The following is a 22,638-nucleotide window of genomic DNA, read 5'->3' as shown; positions in this document are numbered from 1 at the left end:
TAAATTTACCACCTTATGCAAGTATAATACATATTTAGATCTCTGCAGGGAGAAGGTGATGATTCTGCTATGGATATTAATTTATCTGGGAGCATTTTGCTTGATAAGGTTTTGCATCGGTACATACCTGGAGGCATTCAGCTGATCCCACTGAAAATTGGCGAGCTCAACGGAGAAACTAGACTTTCTGGCCCCCTTATTAGACCGTGAGTATCTTACGTCTATCATCTGGAATCCTAATGGCCATGTAGGCTATGTATTTTCTGGTATTCTAACGATAACAAAAACTTACAACAGGAAATTTGATATCAAATGGGCTGCACCAAATGCAGAAGATTCCTTTTCTGATGCACGGGGCAATATTGTTATTGCACATGATTATATCATGGTTAACTCATCATCAGTTTCCTTTGACTTAAATACTCGTATTCAAACATCATATATTGATGACTACTCGCTGTACAAGGACATGTATCAAATGAAAAAGATTATGCCACTAGTTGTGGAGAGTGTTGATTTGGATTTACGTATGCGAGGCTTCGAGTTTGCTCATATAGCTTCTTCAATACCTTTTGATTCACCAAGGCCATTACATTTGAAAGCATCTGGAAGGGTCAAATTTCAAGGAAAAGTGGTGAAACCTAGCCAGGTAGTTGATGACAAGATTTATGGTGCTTTACAAGGTATCATGGACCAAAGTAAGCTTGAGAATGATGTGTCAAGGCTTGTTGGGGAGATTTCTCTTTCAGGAATAAAACTTAACCAACTCATGCTGGCACCTCAGTCTACTGGTTTTCTTTCATTGTCACGAGATTCTGTGATGGTAAGTTGCCGTTTTGTTGTTTCGTCCTCTGAATTTGACTTGAATTACTTGTATGTGATTTTATAGCCTAATTCAATTTGCTTGTACATGCCTCGGTTGTGTGCACTAAGTGCTATAATTTGGATCATCAATAGTAGCATGCACAGAGCCACAGAGACAGATCTCTAACAGTCTGTAAAGTGGAATTTTGGATTTAAATACTTCCCGTCTTTTACTTCTTCAAATTACTAAAATGTGTGCCCATTACCTTGCAATACAAAACGAGAACCAAATAAAATAGAAAGAATGGATGTCTACTTAATACATTCACTATTTTTTCCAAGGTTTGAGGTCCATTTGTCCACTTAAAGGTACACTTTGCTATCCAAATTGATTCACTTCTGTTACCATTTTATGCTGCTTAACAGATTGCATTGCAACAATAGCATACTCTGACAAATTATAGCAATTTTTTACCCAAGTAACCTATTCTGGCAGCAACTATTTTACTTATGCGAGCAACGGGCATAATTTCAGAAACTGCATGGTTTGACACGATAATTTCAACTCTTTAAGAAGCTTTAATTCTAACTGCACGGTTTGACACGATATAAATATTTCCTGCCTGGATATATATGATGTGATGATTTTCTATGTCAAGCGTGTACCTTCCAAATAATTGAAGAGTGATGTATGCATTTGGTATTTATGTTGTTTTTTGTTACTGTTTATCTGCATAGACTCCATGTTGTTCTATTTCCCTTCCATCTTCCTCTTACTATCTCTATTCCCCTGCAACATAGTTACATGCTACCGGCAGGCCTGATGAAAAGATTTCCATAGAAGTGAACGGGCCATTGTTTTTTGGTACAAATGAGGCCACTCAAGATGAAAGGCTTCTATCAATTTTCCTCCAAAAGGGGCAGCTGAAGTCTAATATATGTTATCATCCTGAAAGTTTGACTAATTTGGAGGTACTCTACTACTGTTAGTGTTAGTGTAGTGTGTGTATTTTCCTTGCCAGCAATCTCTCTTGAGCATTATAAGACTTGTAGAGTCCGTTTCGATATTGTTGATACTTGTCTTCTGGTCGTAAAGGTTCGGAATTTGCCACTTGACGAGCTGGAGCTTGCTTCATTACGTGGATTTGTTCAGAAGGTAATATTGTCCTAGATGAGAGTATGGTATATTCCATGTTTTTTTGGTTAGGTAATCTGTTTCCAGGTTCTGTATTGTTGGTAGCTCTGTTTGGTTGATTCTATGTCTCGTACACGTTGTTAGGAAAGCAACTTATCTGTATTGAAGGCCCAAGGGGCATATATATATATTACACATGACTTGAGGTGCAAGGAAAGTAAACATAGACTAATAAGGACTCCTAGACTAATACTAATAGACTAATAAGGACTCCTAGACTAATACTAATACTTCCTAACACCCCCCTCAAATGCAAAGCGTATGCAATAGCATTGCATTTGAAGAAGTGTAATACTAAAAAAAATGATAATCCAAATCCGCGTCTTGAGAGTGTCGTCGTAGCATGAAGAGTCTTCAAAACTTGTCGAGTCGTCGAAGGAGATAACGAAGAGATGCCACATCAGAGGTAGACACCGCATCACTTGAAGATACAAGATAAGTATCAAGAGAAGATGGGTTGTCAAAAGAAGATGGCACATCAGAGGAATACACCGCATCACTTGAAGATACAACATAAGTATCAAGAGAAGATGGGTTGTCAAAAGAAGATGGCACATCAAGAGAATAAAGCATTGTGCAGAAAATCATAGTCCACGACAACCGACGGCGAAAGAAGCTCGGCGGTTAAGGCACGATGGACGTAGACCGACAATGCAAAAGAAGTCCAGAAAATCCTATAGAAAACAACAAGGGCAAGTAGGCCGCAAAAGTTGCATAGAAAGGATCAGGACCGGAGAAAGGCTGACGGACTAAGGTATGGTGGACTCGCATGGCATGAGAAACACATAATATCGACGGATTTGGTGGACGCAACGGAAAACAAGAAAGCTAAAAGCTAGGAAGCATACACGACACAAAGATGCAAAATCCATCATGTATGCAGAAGACATTGTATTTTTTTTAAGCTAAGCTGCAAAGTAGCAACAGAAAGCAGCTAGCAGTAGCAGCACGTAAGCAGCTAGCAACAGGTAGCACCACGTAGCAGCAGGCAACACCGTAGCGAGTAGCAGCTAGCACCAGCAGGCAACATGGGGTGCAGCGGGAACAGAGCATGCAGATGGAACGGACGGGCGGAAGACTGGCGGCGGGATCCAGCCTGGGACGAGGAGCGCCGAGGCAGAGGGATGAACACGGACGACCGTCTTGCGGAGGTCAGACCTGTAGATCGAGGCCTAGCAGAGAGATGACGACCGGAACGGACGGATTCGGCTGGATTGCGCGCACGCACCAGTGGAACGCCGGCTCGCGCAAGCCCAGCGCGGCCGCCATCTCGCAGTCGGGGCAGGGCGTCGAGGGGCGGGCCGGCCAGCGCGCCGCCGGCCGGTCGTCGAGCAACGGCGGGAGGAGGTACGACTGCAGGCACCAGGGCGCCATCACCTGATCCGATCTGGAGGAGGAGCAGAGCCGATCCGGCGGGAGAGGACCTAGAGCCGTAGTGGGCCGCCGTCTTCCTCCAGCACGGCGCCGTCGAGGCCCTCCGTGACCGCGGGCCATCGCCGAGGCCGTCGACATCCTTCCGTAGTGGGCCACCGTCTTCCTCCAGCACGGCGCCGTCGAGGCCCTGAGCGATTCGGGGCTGCCGCGGCCTGGAGGTGGAGATGCGCGCGAAGGAGCGCAGCCTCCGCGAGGCGCATGTTGGCGCGTGCGGCTGCCACGCCCGCGACGTGGATCGGCGCCTCGATCCAGCGACGAGCCCCCTGCTTCGAGCGAGCAGGGCGAGACGGGATCCAGCGGGGGCTGGAGCGGGAACAGGAAAGAAAAAGTTGGATCGTGAGGACGAGTTGCGGCGTCCGGAGACCTAAACCTAGGCTCTAATACCATGTTAGGAAAGCAACTTATCTGTATTGAAGGCCCATGGGGCATATATATATTACACATGACTTGAGGTGCAAAGAAAGTAAACATAGACTAATAAGGACTCCTAGACTAATTCTAATAGACTAATAAGGACTCCTAGACTAATACTAATACTTCTTAACACACGTGAGTTGTAATTAGTCATGATGCTTGCATACCATTAGATAGTAAAGCACTTTTGCAATTTAAATTTCGCAAGAGATATGTTAGTCCAATTAACTACATGATGCAGTCTAATAAAATGTTATATTATGCTGATGTTAAGTTATGGAGTTTTCGGATTGAAAATGTGCATCACTCATTTTCTGTGCTGCACCTTCTGGTTTTCTGCTATTTAATGCCATGCTATTTTTCCATAGCTTATGTATTCTGTGCCGTATACATTTTTTGTAATTGATGTAAACTTTTTTGAACTAACAACTAAGTAGTCTACTTTTTCCTTTTTCTTTTCTTGCTTTTCATGAGAAGTTGTATATATTGAATGTGGAGGCTCCAATTCTGCTAAATAAATAAATAAATGTGGAGGCTCCAATCTCCAGTATTTGTTGTAGATCAATTGCGATCAATTGCTAAATGGAAAATCCACCAATGATGTCTAATGTAGCAGATCCTTTGTTGTTACAGGCAGAAGTTCAGCTTAATTTCCAGAAAAGAAGAGGTCATGGTCTGTTATCAGTGATTCGTCCCAAATTTAGTGGTGTGTTTGGTGAAGCACTTGATATAGCTGCTCGATGGAGTGGTGATGTTGTGAGTTTTTTTTCTCCCACATATATTTTCTTGTTTTGTGTGGTTGAAGCCATATCTCATATGTTACCTTTAGCAGGTGTTTGGCATTATTTGTAATCAAGAATTTTGCCACCTCTTTGGTAGTTATTTAGTAAAAAAAATGGAGCAAGGAAACTTCAAACACATGATAACTCAGTTTCGTGGTTCCTACCATCCCCCATGTTAGCCTCTCCTAGACGACAAAAATAAAACAATTGATGTATAGGATGCATTTGTTGTTTTTCTTGACACTAGTTATACATTCCAGTGAGGTTATTATCTTATTTTTAGTAGCTAGTTGTGAGTCCTCGTTGTGTTGACTTACTAGCTATTCTTTGTATTGTCAATACCCAGATTACAATGGAGAAGTCAGTCCTAGAGCAATCTAATAGCAAGTATGAGCTTCAAGGGGAGTATGTGTTTCCAGGAACACGTGATAGATTTCCTATGGAAAGTCATGGTAATGGGTTCATACAGAAAGCAATGGGAGGGCATCTTGGTAGCATTATGTCTTCAATGGGCAGGTGGAGGATGAGACTAGAAGTTCCCGATGCTGAAGTAGCTGAAATACTTCCCCTGGCAAGACTTCTTTCACGAAGTACAGATCCAGTTATTCGTTCTAGATCGAAGGTGTGCAGTTTGTTCTGTATTTGTGATTCTATCTTTCTTTTCCTTTGTTGGATATAATATTCGTTGGTGTTTATGGTCTGCTAGATGGTAGTAGCCATTTGATCCTATATTTGTTTGCAGGAACTTTTCATGCAATGCTTGCATTCTGTTGGGTTCAATGCTGAAAGCTTACGTGACCAGATAAAGGTACTAATTGTTAGGAAGTATTAGTATTAGTCTAGGAGTCTTTATTAGTCTATGTTTACTTTCCTTGCACCTCAAGTCATGTGTAATATATATATGCCCCTTGGGCCTTCAATAAAGATAAGTTGCTTTCCTAACATGGTATTACAGCTTAGGTTATTTTTTTCGGGCGCCTCAACTCGCCCTCCCGATCCAATCTCGCGCGTCGGCGCTGCTTTTCTTGCGTGGTCGGATCTGGTTGCTCTCCCGTCGCAGTCCTCCCCGTCGTGCTCCCTCACCCCGGCCGCGTCGGCTCCTCCCTGCCGCGCTGCCTCGTCTCCCGTCGCTGGTCCAGGACCCGCCGCCGCAGGTCGCGCCGGTCTCCTGCCTCATATCCAGCCGCCGCCGCCCCCTCATCAGATCCGGTCGCGCTGCCTCACGCCTTGGATCCTGACGCCGCCCCAGTCCACCCAGATCGAGGCGGCCCCAGACGCGGACGCAGATCCGGTGCTGCTCCAGATCGAGGCGGCCCCTCATCAGGTCCGGTGCTGCTCCAGATCGAGCGACACCGAGCCATCTTGTCAGCCTCCTTGCTCTCCGCTCAGGCCAGCGCTCGGCTGCGCATGAAGGCTGCTGCTCCAGCCGAACAAGATTGATCTGGATGGACACGGGTAATGCCCGTGGCTGCTTCTCGTCGTTCCACCAAAGCGCTGCTGCCTTACGCCTGTGCCTCATGCGTCCCTTTTGCCACGATCGTGCACAAGGCTGCCTTCTTCCAGCATGTATTTCTGCTGCTACCTCTGCCCAGTGCTTGCGTTCTGCAGCTACAACGCATGGTTGTATGCTGCTACTAGCTGCTTACAGTTGCTACGTGATGCTGCTTGCTGCTGCTATGTGATGCTCCTGTCACTTGCCGTTCTATAGTCTATTATGTGCTTTTTAGTTTTTCTTTTTTTGTTTTCCGCCGCATCCACCAAATCCGTCGATATTATGTGTTTCTCATGCCATGCGAGTCCACCATACCATTGTTCGTCAGCCTTTCTCCGGTCCTGATCCTTTCTATACAACTTTTGTGGCCTATTTGCCCTTGTTGTTTTCTATAGGATTTTCTGGACTTCTTTTGCATTATCGATCTACGTCCATCGTGCCTTATCCGCCGAGCTTCTTTCGCCGACGGTTATCGTGGACTATGATTTTCTGCACAATGCTTCATTCTCTTGATGTGTCATCTTCTTTTGACAACCCATCTTCTCTTGATACTTATGTTGTATCTTCAAGTGATGCGGTGTCTTCCTCTGATGTGCCATCTCTTTGGTGTCTTCCTCTGATGTGCCATCTCTTTGGTGTCTTCCTCTGATGTGACATTTTCTTTTGACAACCCATCTTCTCTTGATACTTATCTTGTATCTTCAAGTGATGCGGTGTCTATCTCTGATGTGCCATCTCTTCGTTATCTCCTTCGGCGACTCGACAAGTTTTGAAGACTGTTCATGCTACAACGACACTCTCAAGACGCGGATTTGGATTATCATTTTTTTTAGTATTACACTTCTTCAAATGCAATGCTATTGCATATGCTTTGCATTTGAGGGGGGTGTTAGGAAGTATTAGTATTAGTCTAAGAGTCCTTGTTAATCTATGTTTACTTTCCTTGCACCTCAAGTCATGTGTAATATATATATGCCCCTTGGGCCTTCAATAAAGATAAGTTGCTTTCCTAACACTAATGATAGTGAGTTTAGGAATATTGTATCACAAGCATAGAGTTATGGTTTCCCTTATTAGCAGGTTCCCTTGTTATTATGACATGCTACTTATACTAACTTCATCCCATTGCTTGCAACAGGCAGTCGAAATGTATCATGACTGGTTGGATGATGATACAGTTGAAGATATAACTCTTCCGGCCTTAGCTGAACTGAGAGGTTACTGGCGTGGTTCTCTTGATGCCAGCGGAGGAGGGAATGGAGATACTATGGTGAGCATGTTCAAATATTAACTCTATCAGACTTTTGTCCCGGTAATTATTGATGAACTCCTAATAGTGGTCTTTACACTAACACTTATAGCATTTTGGTCGAGCTACAATGCCCCCCCCCCCCCACCCCCCCCACCCCCCACCCCCATTTGCACCATGTTTATTTCCTTCAACCTTGTCTCCTATTTGTGCGGGTTATTTCCACTACATCTTTTGATATGTTGGAAGAAATATTTACAGAAGTTTGACTTCGTAAACGACACTATCAGCAAGACAATCTTCTCTGAATTATATGTAAACATGATTCCTAATGGCTTTATGTATACAGGCTGATTTTGATTTCAATGGTGAGGATTGGGAGTGGGGCACATACAAGACACAGCGTGTTCTGGCATCCGGTTCTTATAGCAATAATGATGGCCTGCGTCTTGATAAGTTATTTATTCAGAAGGATAACGCCACCCTTCATGCTGACGGATCGATTCTTGGCCCGCTAACGAATCTTCACTTTGCTGTGCTTAATTTCCCAGTTGGTCTTATACCAGCTCTAGTTCAGGCTCTAGAATCATCAACTACAGATTCAATTCACTTTCTGAGGCAATGGGTGACACCAATAAAAGGTATTTTACACATGGAGGGAGATTTGAGAGGCACTCTCGCAAAACCAGAATGTGATGTTCAAATTAGACTTCTTGATGGCACCATCGGAGGCATTGATCTGGGAAGAGCTGAAGTATTGGCTTCTGTAACCCCAACAAGCCGTTTTGTTTTTGATGCAAATTTCGAACCAACTATACAAAGTGGACATGTAAACATTCAAGGGAGTATTCCTGTGACTTACGTCGACAGCAGCTCCACGGAGGAACATTTGGAAGCTGAAGATGGTAAACAGGGTATTATAAGAATCCCTGTTTGGGCGAAAGACAGAGGATCATCTAATGATATCAGTGACACAAGAATCGTGAGGGACAAGCCAGAGGATGGTTGGGAATTTCAGTTAGCTGAAAGTCTAAAAGGTTTAAGTTGGAATTTGCTAGAACCAGGTGAAGTGAGGGTAAATGCAGACATAAAGGATGGTGGCATGATGTTGATAACTGCACTTAGTCCTTATGCAAACTGGCTTCAAGGCTATGCTGATGTGCTCCTTCAGGTGGCCCATCCTTTTTTAATTCCCATAATTCCACTAAGGACAACGTAACATATTGCTCTTTTTCATAAAAAAATTCATAGATTAATTGTGATTGATGAAAATGTCTGTTGATTTAAACTATGAAGCATAATGTTGTGTTTTATAGGTAGTTCTCTGTTCCACCTATGCAATCCACAGCTTTTTTTTTATTTGGATCTAACATGAAGCAGTTGATTAACATTTTCCTCCTGTTTTGTTTGCCATTTGGATGGAAGGTTAAAGGCACCGTTGATCAGCCTGTTGTTGATGGGTCTGCATCATTTCACCGAGCAACTGTGACTTCTCCTTTCCTTCGGACGCCGCTTACAAATTTCGCTGGCAATGTTAATGTTATATCCAACAGACTATTCATCAATTCCATGGAAAGCAGGGTTGGGAGGAAAGGAAAATTGTCAATGAAAGGGACCCTACCTCTGCAAAATAGTGAGCCATCAGCCAATGATAAGATTGAGTTGAAATGTGAAGTTCTGGATATACGAGCAAAAAATGTTTTAAGGTAATTATTTCTACTTGTATCCTTTTAGATTTCTGTACTATATGTTGAAGCTTAATTTCTGACTAGCGGCTTCTGAGTGATGTAAAGCACCCCACGATCTGGTTGATTGTCAAAACAGTTAACAGTACCAAAACCTGAAAACCATCTCATAAGTTCATATTGAACATGCAATATGTAGGATCCCAAATTATGTCTTCTTATCATTTGCTAAATTGTTTTTGTTTTGATTTGTACAGTGGCCAAGTAGACACCCAGCTGCAGGTTACAGGCTCAATATTGCGGCCGGATGTCTCTGGGATGATCCGGTTAAGCCATGGTGAAGCATATTTGCCTCATGATAAAGGCAATGGTGCTGTTGCGACTAGGTTGGCTTCAAACAAGTCCAGCTATCTTCTTGCTGGCTTTGGTCAAACAACTACTTCGCAGGATGTCTCACGTTTCCTGGGTGCACTGTCAACTTCTCCAGACAGTACGTATTCCATTAATTTGACATTGACTAATTATTTCACAGCAAAATGTTCTTGACCAATACATGTAACTTAACTAGTTAACTGGTTACATGTGACAATTCGTTACATTTGATGTGAATATCTAAAAGAAGCGTATGCTTCTCCCTTTCTCTGTCCTGCTGTTTTTCTAAAAAAAAAATTGATGCATTTTTTCTAATTTTCTTTATGGGCTTACTGGAGCTTTCAATTTTTTTGCATCGTTGGTCAACAAACAGAAACAGAAAGGACTCTTGAGAATGGAAGTTTTAAGCCAAACATTGATGCCCGACTCAATGACTTGAAGCTCACGCTGGGACCAGAATTAAGAATTGTTTATCCTTTAATTCTGAACTTTGCTGTCAGTGGTGACCTTGAGCTTAATGGCATGGTACATCCAAAGTACATAAGACCGAAGGGTATATTAACATTTGAAAATGGTGAGGTCAACTTGGTAGCTACTCAGGTAAGCTTTATAGTGTGACTCTTGTTTGGCACAGGTTCTATTTTCTTTTCCACTTTGAAAATGGTTTATGATAGGTTGTTTCACATTTCTGTACCTAATTGCAGGTTAGACTTAAAAGTGACCATTTAAATGTAGCAAAGTTTGAGCCTGATCTTGGTTTAGATCCTGTTCTGGATCTCGTCCTTGTTGGATCTGAATGGCAATTCAAAATCATGAGTCGAGCCAGCATGTGGCAAGATAATCTGGTTGTAACGTCAACACGCTCCGTGGACCAGGATGTTCTGTCACCTAGTGAGGTGAGATACATCTACAATTACAGCTTAACTTTTCTGTAGTCCTGATAATCTCATGATTTAGTTTCTTGTCTTAAAAAATTGAACGGTTTCGAACCTTTTGCTGGTTGTTTGCCAGTTCTCTACTGGAATAAGGAGATTAAAACATTGACTTAACTGAGGCTGAGTTATTTTGTTTTTTCTATTTTGTGTAACTCTTACAACTCTGGTTTCTTGCTGTACTATAGGCCGCAAAGGTTTTTGAGTCGCAGCTTGCGGAATCGCTATTGGAAGGTGACGGACAGCTTGCATTCAAGAAGCTCGCAACTGCAACGCTGGAAACTTTGATGCCAAGAATCGAAGGCAAGGGTGAGTTTGGACAAGCACGGTGGCGGATGGTTTATGCTCCGCAGATTCCGAGTTTGTTGTCCGTAGATCCAACGGTTGATCCACTCAAATCACTGGCAAACAATATCTCTTTTGCTACGGAGGTTGAAGTGCAGCTTGGAAAACGTGTTCAGGTATGGTTCTTTATGTCTTCCTGAAAGCTTAATAAACAATTTGAGCCGAACTGCACACAATTTGCTGCGGGAATAGAACCTGATCTGAATTACCACCGCTGTTATGCAGGCCTCTGTTGTGAGGCAAATGAAAGATTCAGAAATGGCGATGCAGTGGTCGTTGATATACCAGCTAACCAGTAGGCTCCGTGTCATCTTCCAATCCACACCGTCCAATCGGCTTCTCTTTGAGTACTCGGCAACGTCGCAGGATTGATCGATTTTCCCATTTTCTTTCATTGCACAGAGCTAGGGCTGCTGTTTTAGCCAAAAGGTTCCGTGTCCCCCTAACATTTGTTTCTGTAGATAAAGCAAGTATTGGCAAGCTACACTTGCTGCGTTTTTGTTTCTTGTTGGTAGCTATATTCTTTCTCTCGGAAACAAAGTTTCTGAGGATGTACATATGTAGCAAGTTAGCTCTCTATCTTAGCGTCAGATGTAAATTTACACCCGTACAAAGGACAGCGTTTTCCCATCATCTTGGTTGAGTGGAATTCTCTTATGTGGCTAATAAATGTAGTAGGAGTAGCAATGTTGCCTATCGCGGGTGAAGGAAATCGGTTGACAATTAGGTGACTCCCAACTTGCTAGCCGTTAAGGCCTTTTCGTAAAAAAAAAGGGCAGGTGACTCCCAACTCCATGACTAGTAGCAGATCGTTATTTTTTGATTGATCATTTGCATATTCGAAGTTCCAAGCTCCATTCATACAATTTGTTTTACACACAAAAAAGGTTTTTGTCACACGAGCAGTTCGTCAAATCGGCCCATGGAGAGGTTGTAGGCGTACGTGTCACGGGAACAACTCCCTCCTATTGCCTGTGATAGGCAAAAATGAGAGCTCCTACTCAGCGCGCTGGGCGCTGGGGGGAGATTTTTTTTTTTAGGGGAGGGCGCTGGGGGAGATGCAGCGTGCATCCCCTGGCTCCTCCCACGCCCCCTCAACGTCCTAGAATTACATGGGCTCGCGAGAGGTGTGGGGGGGGGGGGGGGGGGGGGGGGAGGGTGTTTCTTTTTTGGAAGGCACATGGGGACCGACTGCATTTTTTAAGAATGCCTTTTCATTACTAGTAAATATGCACGTGCAATGCACGTATTATTATCAATGTTTTTAATTACTGGTTATAGCACCGATATAGTCCATTATAATGCATGATTTGAGCAGATGGCGCTAGCTACGTAGTATTCATATACAATTATCTACTAAAGTTATGAAATAGTCGATTATAGCCTTATTGTAGCTAATTTGAGGCATCGCTATTTGACGTAGCACGCTATTTAAAACTATGATTATTATGTGAAAAATAAATACATAAGACACCCAAGAAAGAAAACATAGCAATAAAGTAAACAAAAATATAATAATGTACTAACATAAGAGAGGCCATAGAGAGATGTTTAACAATGTTGTAATATAAAATAATGTTACTCAAACTAAATATTTGTTATCATTTTGTCATCAATCATTAGTGCACCAACTATGTTTGAGTGATATTTTAATAAAAAAAACTATCCTCGTTTTCTTGATCAAATCCTGCCGAAGGTAGGCTAGGCAGGCTATGTTGGCCTTCTTTTATCGCTTTGTAACCTAAGTCGATGGGGAAGCAAATAGTTGTTTTTCTTCCTTTCAGGATGCAAACGGATTTGTCTAATTCAAGGTAAACAAAATTTGTTGCAAGGTGCTCAAAAGCAATTAGGTTTAGGCCTCAGTTTCCTTCTTTATTTTCTAGCTTTAGGTTGGGAAACTTTTGCGAGATGCTTTTAGGACTTATTTTTCTTTAGAAGAAAAAAATGGAAAACTGAGAAATGAAGGAAGTACCGATGAACAATAGTTAATTTAAAGATTTGATGTTATATATGAGGATCAAAAGTTTCATGTGTATACAAATTAACGTGTTTTTTAAAAACAAAACATCACACGAGCTATTGATAATAATTTGATAAGAAGCCAAGAGGCTGCATTCTTCACAATCTTCCAAAGAATGACGTCTTTTTCCCTAGAAAAATGAAGGAAAGACTGATCTTGTTGTTTTTCTTGCTATAAAATACCTGATAGTAATATTCCACCATACAGACGGACTTGAGTGACCAAGATCACACATTTTGACATGAAATGATAGTAACTTAAAATGTACACCAGAAGTATAACAAAACAGCAGGTAGCAACTCAAAAAAGATTCAGATGTTTCTTCATGCACTTTTTGCACTTTCTCTTGAACTCAACCATGTCTTTTCTTTTTATACCATCAATGCTCCGAGGAACTTAAGACTTCAGAATGAGGCCTAGGCAGTCATATGTGCATCACCTAAATGAGAGAACAGCTAGAGAAGCATGAGGAGCCGTTGCACAACCTTGATCAATGGTGCCAAAGTGTCCGAGAAGCCTCATGATCAGTACACCAGCGACGCACGACATCCCGGACAAGCTCATGACGATGGTAAGGTAGTAAATGAGTCTTGAAGTATGTCATGGCTCTTGTGTGGCCATAACCTTCCCGAGCGCTAGCAGAGCGATGCAGGCGAGCGAAGCACCGGCGACGTCCATCATCTCGTTCTCCCTGTCATAGCTCTCACGGAACTACAACCCACAGAGCACTGGTGGAAGTAGCCTGAACACCATGCATGAGAGCGGTGCTAGGACCATGTAGAGCCTGGCTTTCGACCACCTCCAAGCTTGAGTGAGTAGTGGTCGAACTTCTCATTTGTCATCATTCATGACTCGGTTGTCTCGCAAATCAGTGATATGTTATCCACAAGAAAATGACATGTTAGTTTTTGGAGTTTTGGATACCAGTTTTCTGTAATGGTCACTAAAATATTTTGAAAATTCAGCCAGGAGAGAAGTTCTTTACATTGTGAAAAATCAGAGGAAGTCCACCAATAAGGTTGGTTATGCCAAAGATGAAAGTAACTCACATGTTTTGGCGCCACTTGATGTTGCTGTTTAAACAATGAAGATGTTGGTGACTGACTGTCTGACTCCACTAAGCCTCTGTATACTGACTTTCAGTATCCCAATCATCCCTTTGTTGTAGTCTAGGAGCAGACGGATTCACATCTTCAGAGACTGACAACACTACATTTGTTGCTCCAGGAATCCGAGACTTTGGTCTGTCGCCCATTCACATGATACATGGTATAGGAAAAAAATGGTGTTCACATACACAAGAGAGATTTAGACGGCACGGAAAATAAAGGCAGCAAGTTTCATAGAATTGGTTGTTCTCGCAAGTTTGTTTGTTCAGTACATTCATGTGAAACTTATATTGATAAACTTATTAATGACATGCAGTGCAGAACTGTGGAATAATAAATCTAAAAGGAAAATAATTTGGCATGTTACAATATTGGTCACAATTGGGCTGAAAATGAGCCATTATTTGCAGTTCTGTGAGCATCTAAGCAAATTAAGTTACTACTGTCAGACTGTATCTCTGAATAACAGTCAGTAGCTGATGTATTCATGTTGATCACTTAATCGGACCTACCTTTGTGGCCAATTAGGTCGTGAGTTGGATCCATGATAGCTTCACCAGCAGGCATTTCATCGATTACCACTTCAATCACCTCTTTCTTGAAGATTTCTGCATGCAATGTTTCTACTCTCTAGAAACACTCTATTTTAGTACGGGTGTAAGGTGGATTGACAAGTCCCTTCGTAGAAATTTAATGGCGAATAAACCTGAATGTGACAGTAGGTCTTAGCACACTTGAAGAATTTTCAAGCATCATCAGGAGCATTTTAAGCCAAATTCATGGTCAGGATTCCAAGCATCATCAGGAGCATTTTAAGCATCATCAGGTGCAGGTGGTTCTTGCCTACTTTCATAGTTTTGTACATCTAAATGCCTAAAGCTACCACGACACGGTCAACAAACATAATTTGCAAGTATTATTCTACAGTTAGTTAGCACAGGGTTTTCAATAAAAAATGCAGGCAATAGTGCAATTAGGATCTAATTCAGGCTGGTAGTCAGAAGATTTCCATAGCAAATTGAACAAGTAGCAGGAAGAAACAAACAAAATGTAAATAAAGAATAGCTAACCTTGAGTACATGATTTTCCTAAGAAGGAAGGCGAGATGAACACAATATGTATACTCAGTATCCTGGCCTAATAAATTAACAACCTAACATTAAAACAAAAAAACACATTGGAGTCACAAATCATCTATTGTAGCAAGCCATGAATCCAACATTTGAATGATCTATCAAGGATAACGACAATAACAACAACAACATACATTAGAGTCACACACTCACACACCACGAACTGATGCATAGGGCTAATTAGTTTATTCAATCCAACACACTCAAGTAAGTATAAAAAAATCTACTTCTCGGATAGTAGTGTCATACAGCAAACTTCCGAATTTGGTACATCTCTGATATCAGGACATTCTCATAACATAAAATCGGTTTCAGTCTCATTATTCATGGATGAACACTTGTATAGCATTGATGGTTAGTATAATATTGAGTACATGCCAGATAATAGTGTCGTAGAACAAATAGTTGGCATCTTTCCAATCACACGTATGAGTAAATTAGTTGAGAGATACAGTCTGTTGCTTGCTATCAAACAAAAGGGAAACCATATAGCATACAGTCAATTGCTTTCTCTGAAACACAAGGGAAACCAAAATAACATCACTCTCAAAGCTTTAATACCTGAATAATCTTGAGAACATGAGGAGCCTTTAATGTGAAGATCCTTCGCAAGGGCCACTAAAACATACAAAGATCATCAGCATCATCTAGTACATGTGCAAAACATTCTCATATGAAAGTACTCTATATCTTACCTGCTGCATTTCTTCAATGCAGTAATTGGTCCACCTTTATCAACATCAATTGTACCGAATTGGTACTTCAGATCCGGTAGATTTTCCTCATTGATTGTACTTGTTAATGCTTGAACAGGCAATGATGCAATACTACAAGAAATCAAATATGAGTATGAATCATAAACTGGATAAACAGAAATTGTCTTGTCAATACTGAATCATAAACCGAAAAAACATAAATTGTCTCGTGTATGTGTATGAATCATAAACTGGATAAACATAAATTGTCTTGTGAGTACTGAAACATCAAATTGTCTTGGGTATGTGTATAGTACCTCACCATTCACCATGAATGATAGGGAGAGGTTTGGGCCTCCAGCAAGCCTTGGCTTGGTTGACCCATGACACCCGGGCGGCGCACAGAGGGAGGTAACAGAATTGATAGGAGAGAATAGGGTTTAGTCAGCTCACTGGGGACCAGCAACACGCCAGGATACCACCTAGCCCGCTCCCTGTTTTACAATTTCAAGATAATAGTAATATACTATGTACTGCACAAACTGCCCAAAAGGTGATATTCAGGTCTGACCGCCTTGAGATAAAGAATGCTGTTAGCCGAGTTATAGCTACATTTTTATTTCATGCCACAAGTGGTATTTGTTCACAAGGTGTTGCAGGAAAATTACCTTTAGTTTCTACAAAAGGACAGGGGACTCCTTTTACAGAAAAAAAAACTGAGTAAATGTGTTGCACATAATTCAAAGAAAACAAAATAATTGGTCAATCCATATGATTTTTATCATCCCCGATTTAAGTTAATCAGTTCTCTATCACGTTAAAATACAATGTGGACACCAGGATTCAGTGAAATCCTTTGGCAACTGAAACATGAACGAGACAGCGTCTTCTGGGGTGGCTAGCTAGAGCGGGGTGAAGTGCTCGCAGCCCGCCGACCCGTGTTCGAGGCTCAGCCTCCGAAGGGTTAGTGCCCGTCTTTCATTTTAAAAAGAATGCCACAAAAGGCTACTCCTGGTTGATCGAGTTTTTTTATGGTGAATCATTAGCCGTCATATCTGATACCAGAATTCATTTAAAACTATTGGGAAAACTTCAGGCAAGCGAAAAATTCTAAAAAAAATGCAACACATGCCATCCAAATTTGTGCCATAAATGGAATTTTTTCCCACACTCCATGTTAATGTTTTGGGTATTGAGAAAACACAGTAGTATTTGAAATCATGCAAACTTCAGAAGAAGTTGCAAACAAAAGAAAAATAAGAAATAAGTGGCAGCTTCAGAAGGTCCAGTTTTAGGTGTAAACATACATTATGTGAACAGGTTTTCTTATGTTTTTTTCTACACAATGCCAGAGTTCCCCAAATTGTGCGACATCCCTAGAACTCAGAACAACATATGCAAACAGATTCCTCAGGACCTTTGCCTTTATGGCCTTGGAAAAAATTAGCTGTATCTTTAGTAATCAATGAAATCCTTAATGGTGCCTGGTATGGTGAATGATGGCACCCGCTATAGTGAACCATGGACAAGACCGAGCGTCTGCTTGGGTAGCTAGCTAGAGGAGGCTGAAGTGCTCGCAGCCTGGCAACCCGCGTTCGAGGCTCAGCCTCCGCAAGGTTTGGTGCTCACCTTTCTTCCTAGCAAAAGATGCCACCAAGGGCTAACCTGTTCTCTTTTTTTACAGTGAACCATGAACCACAATTGGATATGAGAAGTTATTTGACACTATGTTGATAACTTCATTCATTTTGTTCAAGATCAATCAGGCAAGCAAAAAATCCCAACGCAAATCATTTGTGCTACAAATGGGTATTTTCTTGCAAATTCCATGTTAATGCTTTGGATATTGAGAAAAAAAATACTATTTGACATCATGTAAATTCAGATGACTGAAACTATGGCCACAATGAGTAAGTGGTAGCTTCAGAAGATCTTTCTAGATATGAACACATACTATGTCAACAGGTTTTGTTTAGTAAAACAAGACTTTTACACAATTCCAGAGTTTCCCCAAATTGACCGACATCCCTTGAACTCAGAACAACATACGCAAGACATATTTCCCAGGACCTTTGCCCTTACGGCCTTAGAAACAGTGAACCACATCTTTAGTAAGCAATATACGTAGCAAGACAAAAAAAAAGTTAAGGCTTGTTTCATTTACAGAGCTCTGCGCAAGCTGAACTGCAATGCAACTTAGCACCGGTGCCACGTGTCGTGTGGATATTGATCGACCGCTCTCTAGAAAAGCAAACATATTTATCATGCCCCAAAAGGTCATAACTTTTTTAGAACCAGACAGACAAATTAATTCACAGCGGCATATAAAAAATAATAATGGGACCACCAAGCAGGCATACGCCGAAATGGCGCGAAAGATGACATTTTTTTTCTTCCAAAGCACGTACCTTGACAGTAACCTTGCTCTTCACTTGGTTTTCCAGCGCCTCCGTCATAGACTGCACACACGATAAACACAGGCAAACCACAAATCAAATCATCCGCAAGATACGGCAAATTATTATGTTCCCCACTCTGAAGGGGAAGGCCAACTGGACGGTAACCGAAGAGAGAATGTGGCAGCAGAGCGGGTAGAGCACCTTGTCGAACTGGACGAGCACTTGGATGGTGAGCTCGGGGCTGAGGGTGCCGCTGGAGACCATCTCGTCGAGCGTCTCGGTGAGGCAAATGCCGATGGTGGACCGCCTGTAGAGCTCGAAGGTGGCCATATCGCCTCGCCTGCCGCAAACAAGCACGATTTCATCAGATGTTACATACAGTCTAAGGCTAGTGGTATAAGCACCAACAACCAGAGCACAACAAAATATCAATCTTGCTGGGAATCAATAAGAAGATGTCTTGTGAGGAAGAGCATCCACATATTTTGTGGATAGAAGCGGAGCGTGCAAATTGTGAATTGAAGTACCAGCTGAAACACACGTGTATAAAAATAGACCTAGAGTCCAACATGGCTCCTATTGGTGGGCCAAGAAAGAACTATTACCAAGTATCTTATTTGAGTACCAATCCAAGTAATCTCTATGGATTTGCCTTGGCTCAACCTACTCGAGAGACGTTAGGAGCAAGAAACAGTAAATATCTCACTTATGCTGGTGACATCACTCGGTCAGGAGGTGATGCTTCCCTTAGCTGTTCTTCAAGCACCAGAGGGTACACTACTCTCCTAAAGAATTTACAGCATGGCCATGTCCTAACAGGCTTGGAAAAAATAACCACGCATCGCCATGCGCATCTGCCATATGTTGATTTACTGATAGTCATGAAAACAATGGGCATGGGAATAAATGATGCCCAATCCACAAGAGAAAACTTCTACAGAAATAAATATATTACCTGCAAGACATCTTAAAGCAAACATGCCATGAAGTTATAAGATGGATAAGTAATTTCTAAATGAATATGAACATTTGATGCTGGATCTGCACATGTATATGATGCAGACCCATATAATGGATCGACAAATGTGAAAAGAAGTAGATGCTAACTCTACTATTTAGGTAGAGAGCAATTGCCATCTGTGTGAGTAAAATAAAAATGTAGGATCCTCACAAATGTCTTTTTCTTCACCTCCTTCTCTCTTGCCAGTACATGTTTCAGGATTTGTCGTGATCATGATCTCTAGAAATATATACTATTTACAACGGTAATAAATAAATATTCGATCAATAGTTGCACATTCTAAATATTTGTAATGGTAGAAAGAGATGCAAGTCCAACCTGTTCACACTGCTTTTGAAGTCATCTCTTCTTATGTCGTACATTTTTCTCCTCCCTCTTTTCTCTTCTTAATTGGCTGAACCATTTGGAGAAGCGCTAAGAAACTTAATCAGAATGAAGAAGAGATCAAATAAATCAATTTGAGATATTGGAAGGAGCAGAAGGAGGGATTTCCTGCTTATTGCTGTACAGGTACCCCCAAACATTCCGTAGCAAGATCATGGTCAAGGCCAGCACAAATCCTACAGATAAGGCCATGTACATGACCACTCGCATCGCGAGCTTTGCTGCTTCTGGGTGGCCTGCCCCAAGTTCGTTTGAGACGCGCATGCTACCGACGAGAAATTATGATAGCAAGAATCAGCTGAGTAAATTAGCAAGATTCCGAATCGGTCTTTCTTCTGTTGAGGAATGACAAACTGACCTGATAGAAGAAGAAAGGCCAAGTGGTACCATGTACAACAGAGCACCTGTGTTAAGGCTGCAAAAGGGGGCAACTAAGTACAGAGAACACGCTATATAGGTGTGCTTAATTTGTGAAGCTGAAATCACACATGACATGAACATGTAACACATTACGCTTACCATATTGACAGCACTGATGTCTCTAGCTGAGGATTGGGCAGAAGCCCAGAGAGAAGCACAAGGACCTCAAATGACCACCACTCCAAGCTGCACACAAGCAGTAATTAATTATTGCAACTTGCAAGTGAAAAATAATTTGCACCAGAGAAGAAACGGAGATAAAAAAAATTCTCTTTTGTTTTGTATATACAGTATATGTATACCGACCAGATCATCATGGCGGACGGCATGGCGAGCGCGGTGAACTGGCGCAGCTCCTTGAAGGCCTCCCGGGAGAAGCCGCTCCAGGTGTTCTTGCACGTGGTGGACAACCTGACGTACAGAGCCAGTATGACCAGATTGATGCTGTAGGAGACGGCGTTGCTGAGCGCGGCGCCCTTGCTCCCCAGGCCGGCCTTGAACACCAGCAGCCAGCACACGAGCGGGTGGCAGAGTGCCGTGGCGCCGGAGCTGGCCGTCACGGGCAGGACGGTGGTCTGCGACTGCAGGAACCGTATGTGGCACTGCAGGGGCACGTACACGAGGAGCGACGGGATCGTCCACCGCGCGTACTCGCCGGCCACGGCCGATATGGCCGGGTCCTGGCCGAGGAAGACGAGGATCCTGGTGGTGTTGACCCAGATGAGGACGATGGGGACGCAGGCGAGCTAGAGCACCACCATGGCGCACTGCTTGTAGACGCCGAGCCGGTGGTACATCCGCGCGCCGTATGCCTGGCCGCAGAGCGTGTCCATCGCCGTCGCCATGCCCGCCTGCAGCCCGCCCGCCCACCCACCGGCCCCGAGATTAATCAATCAGGCCGAGGGCAAGAAAAAGAAACCGATAAAATATATGGGGAGTAGGAGGAGGACGTACGAGGAGGCTGTAGCCGGTGACGTTGGCGAGGGAGGTGGCGAGGGAGGCGCCGGCGAGGGGCAGCTCGCCGAGGTGGCCGACGACCATGACAGACACCATGTTGACGACGTTCTGGAGGATGCAGCTGGCGACGAGGGGCCCGTCGAGCCGCACCAGCCGCTTCACCTCCGCCGCGGCGAGGCCCTGACGCGCCGCCCCGTCGTCGTCCTCGGCCGCCGCCCCGTCGTCGTCCTCGGCCGCCGCCGCCGCCGCGGAGTCCTTGCCGGGCCGCGCCGCCGCGAGCAGCGGCTCGTGGACGGGCGCGCTGGGCTTGGCGTCCATGGATGGGTCCAATTAGGAAATCGGGTGGGGGGCGACGGGAGGGGGGTCGGCTGGCCGGCTTCAGGGGCGGAGGGGTTGGAGGCGGGGATGAGCGGCGGGTGCGGGAGCGCCGAGGTCGTGAAGGAGAGGGAGGCGGGTGCGCGAGCGGTTCGCCAGGCCATGACGTGCGGATGAGAAGAAGCGATGGGATGGAGATTAGCGTTTCGTAAGTGAGCTTTGTTTCGTTAAGTACTTTTTTAAACCGTTGATCATCTATCTACATCTACACTATAAAAAGGACGAATAGGCAGATCCAACTCGCCATTTTAGCCGTCTAATCATGTAATCAACGGTCTAAAAATGTTGTTAACGAAATAACGAAGCCTTCGTTAACGCTAACGCTAATCCTAGGCACGTTTTTTCGCCATCCACTCAGCCACGTCCCCCTTCACGTCGCCCGCCCCGCCCACCCTGCACTCTCCGCTCTGCCCCGTCTCCACCTACTCGCCCCGCCCGCCGCCTCCCCTTCACGCCGCCGCTCGCTCGCCCCGCCCGCCGCCTCCCCTTCACGCCGCCGCTCGCTCGTCCCGCCTGCACCGGTTGCCGCCCAGCTCGAGCTTCTTCTGCTTCTTGCGCCGGTCGCTGGGGCCCGACCAGCTGACGAGGCGCGCGGGCAGGGTGGGCGCCCTGGACACCGTCTCCTCGCCCTCGAACGGGGTCCGCAGGGACAGCGCCTTCCTGGCCTGCTCGAAGGGGTCGACGCCGCCAAGGGTCGGGCCCTCTGGCGAGCCCTCGGCGCCGGCCATGCCCCGGGCGGTCATGCGGGGGAGGGGCGCATCGCCGGGGGAGGCGCCCGCGACGGGGGACGGGGCCTCCGGCGGGGCGGGACGGCGGGGCGGGGCGGGGTTAGGGTTAGGGTTTCGTTCCGAGCGAGCGAGCTCTGCTCAGTTACCCGACCGCGCCTTCGATTTCTCTCTCCGGCCCGGTATTTTCAGTCTACTCTGGCTTCGATACTCGAAAGTGTCAGAAGCAAATGTTATTTATGCGTGTTAGCTTCCGTCGTTGCTATTTAGTTCGTCTACTGCTATAGTTTTTCTGGGAAGGTGACTCGCTCTATGGGGGTTATGCTTATTCATCTATCACCTATCTGTCTTTGTGCTGGTTTGACTTTGGACATGCCTGCTTTTCTGTACACTCTCATGTCCATCTTCCGGTGAACCAATGTATCATAACTGTTCTAACTGGTGAGATTTGTATGCTTTGGAGAAGTGTTTTTCTCTTCCTCTTTTTTGTCTTGGAAGGATGACTAAATGAGTATTAATGCTTATTCGTCCACAAAATAGGTGTGTGTGAGTGTGTATATATATATATATATTGTTGGAAATATTCCCTAGAGGCAATAATAAATTAGTTATTATTATATTTCTTTGTTCATGATAATCGTTTATTATCCATGCTATAATTGTATTGATTGGAAACACAATACTTGTGTGGATACA

General features: G+C 43.8%; 2 protein-coding genes and 1 pseudogene across 8 annotated transcripts in view; 1 reads left to right on the top strand and 2 right to left on the bottom strand.

The window, feature by feature from the left end:
* LOC123442983 (protein SUBSTANDARD STARCH GRAIN 4, chloroplastic) overlaps positions 1-11,337 on the top strand; it is a 33,591-nt gene extending 22,254 nt beyond the window's left edge. The window contains exons 9-23 of the mRNA XM_045119189.1: positions 49-206; positions 298-823; positions 1,606-1,776; positions 1,901-1,960; positions 4,481-4,603; positions 4,976-5,251; positions 5,372-5,437; positions 7,260-7,391; positions 7,720-8,541; positions 8,796-9,076; positions 9,313-9,545; positions 9,801-10,027; positions 10,132-10,323; positions 10,548-10,820; positions 10,930-11,337. Coding sequence (XP_044975124.1) covers positions 49-206; positions 298-823; positions 1,606-1,776; positions 1,901-1,960; positions 4,481-4,603; positions 4,976-5,251; positions 5,372-5,437; positions 7,260-7,391; positions 7,720-8,541; positions 8,796-9,076; positions 9,313-9,545; positions 9,801-10,027; positions 10,132-10,323; positions 10,548-10,820; positions 10,930-11,076 — 3,687 coding nt within the window. The 3' untranslated portion in view covers positions 11,077-11,337. The remainder of the gene's footprint in view (positions 1-48; positions 207-297; positions 824-1,605; positions 1,777-1,900; positions 1,961-4,480; positions 4,604-4,975; positions 5,252-5,371; positions 5,438-7,259; positions 7,392-7,719; positions 8,542-8,795; positions 9,077-9,312; positions 9,546-9,800; positions 10,028-10,131; positions 10,324-10,547; positions 10,821-10,929) is intronic.
* A 1,526-nt stretch (positions 11,338-12,863) lies between these two features.
* Positions 12,864-19,658, bottom strand: LOC123442981 (transcription initiation factor IIA subunit 2-like). 7 transcript variants are annotated; one of them, XM_045119183.1, is made up of 10 exons: positions 19,574-19,658; positions 19,400-19,475; positions 18,262-18,400; positions 18,070-18,120; positions 15,979-16,155; positions 15,662-15,793; positions 15,528-15,584; positions 14,904-14,986; positions 14,346-14,539; positions 12,864-13,968 (listed from the first exon to the last, which is right to left on the bottom strand). In XM_045119183.1, exons 2-5 carry the CDS (start codon positions 19,441-19,443, stop codon positions 16,144-16,146), a joined length of 246 nt encoding a protein of 81 aa, XP_044975118.1. In that variant the 5' UTR covers positions 19,444-19,475; positions 19,574-19,658; the 3' UTR covers positions 12,864-13,968; positions 14,346-14,539; positions 14,904-14,986; positions 15,528-15,584; positions 15,662-15,793; positions 15,979-16,143. The 7 variants fall into 7 exon arrangements, with proteins under 7 accessions (XP_044975118.1, XP_044975116.1, XP_044975120.1 ...); XM_045119181.1 differs by lacking the exon at positions 19,574-19,658 and having other exon boundaries at positions 19,400-19,490; XM_045119185.1 differs by lacking the exon at positions 19,574-19,658 and having other exon boundaries at positions 14,346-14,463; positions 19,400-19,490.
* LOC123442980 lies at positions 19,578-21,365 on the bottom strand (annotated as a pseudogene).
* Between the last annotated feature and the right edge of the window lie 1,273 nt (positions 21,366-22,638).

This window comes from Hordeum vulgare, chromosome 3H (assembly GCF_904849725.1).
Source record: "Hordeum vulgare subsp. vulgare chromosome 3H, MorexV3_pseudomolecules_assembly, whole genome shotgun sequence".
Taxonomy (NCBI): domain Eukaryota; kingdom Viridiplantae; phylum Streptophyta; class Magnoliopsida; order Poales; family Poaceae; genus Hordeum; species Hordeum vulgare.
This window is presented reverse-complemented; position numbering and strand designations above follow the sequence as displayed.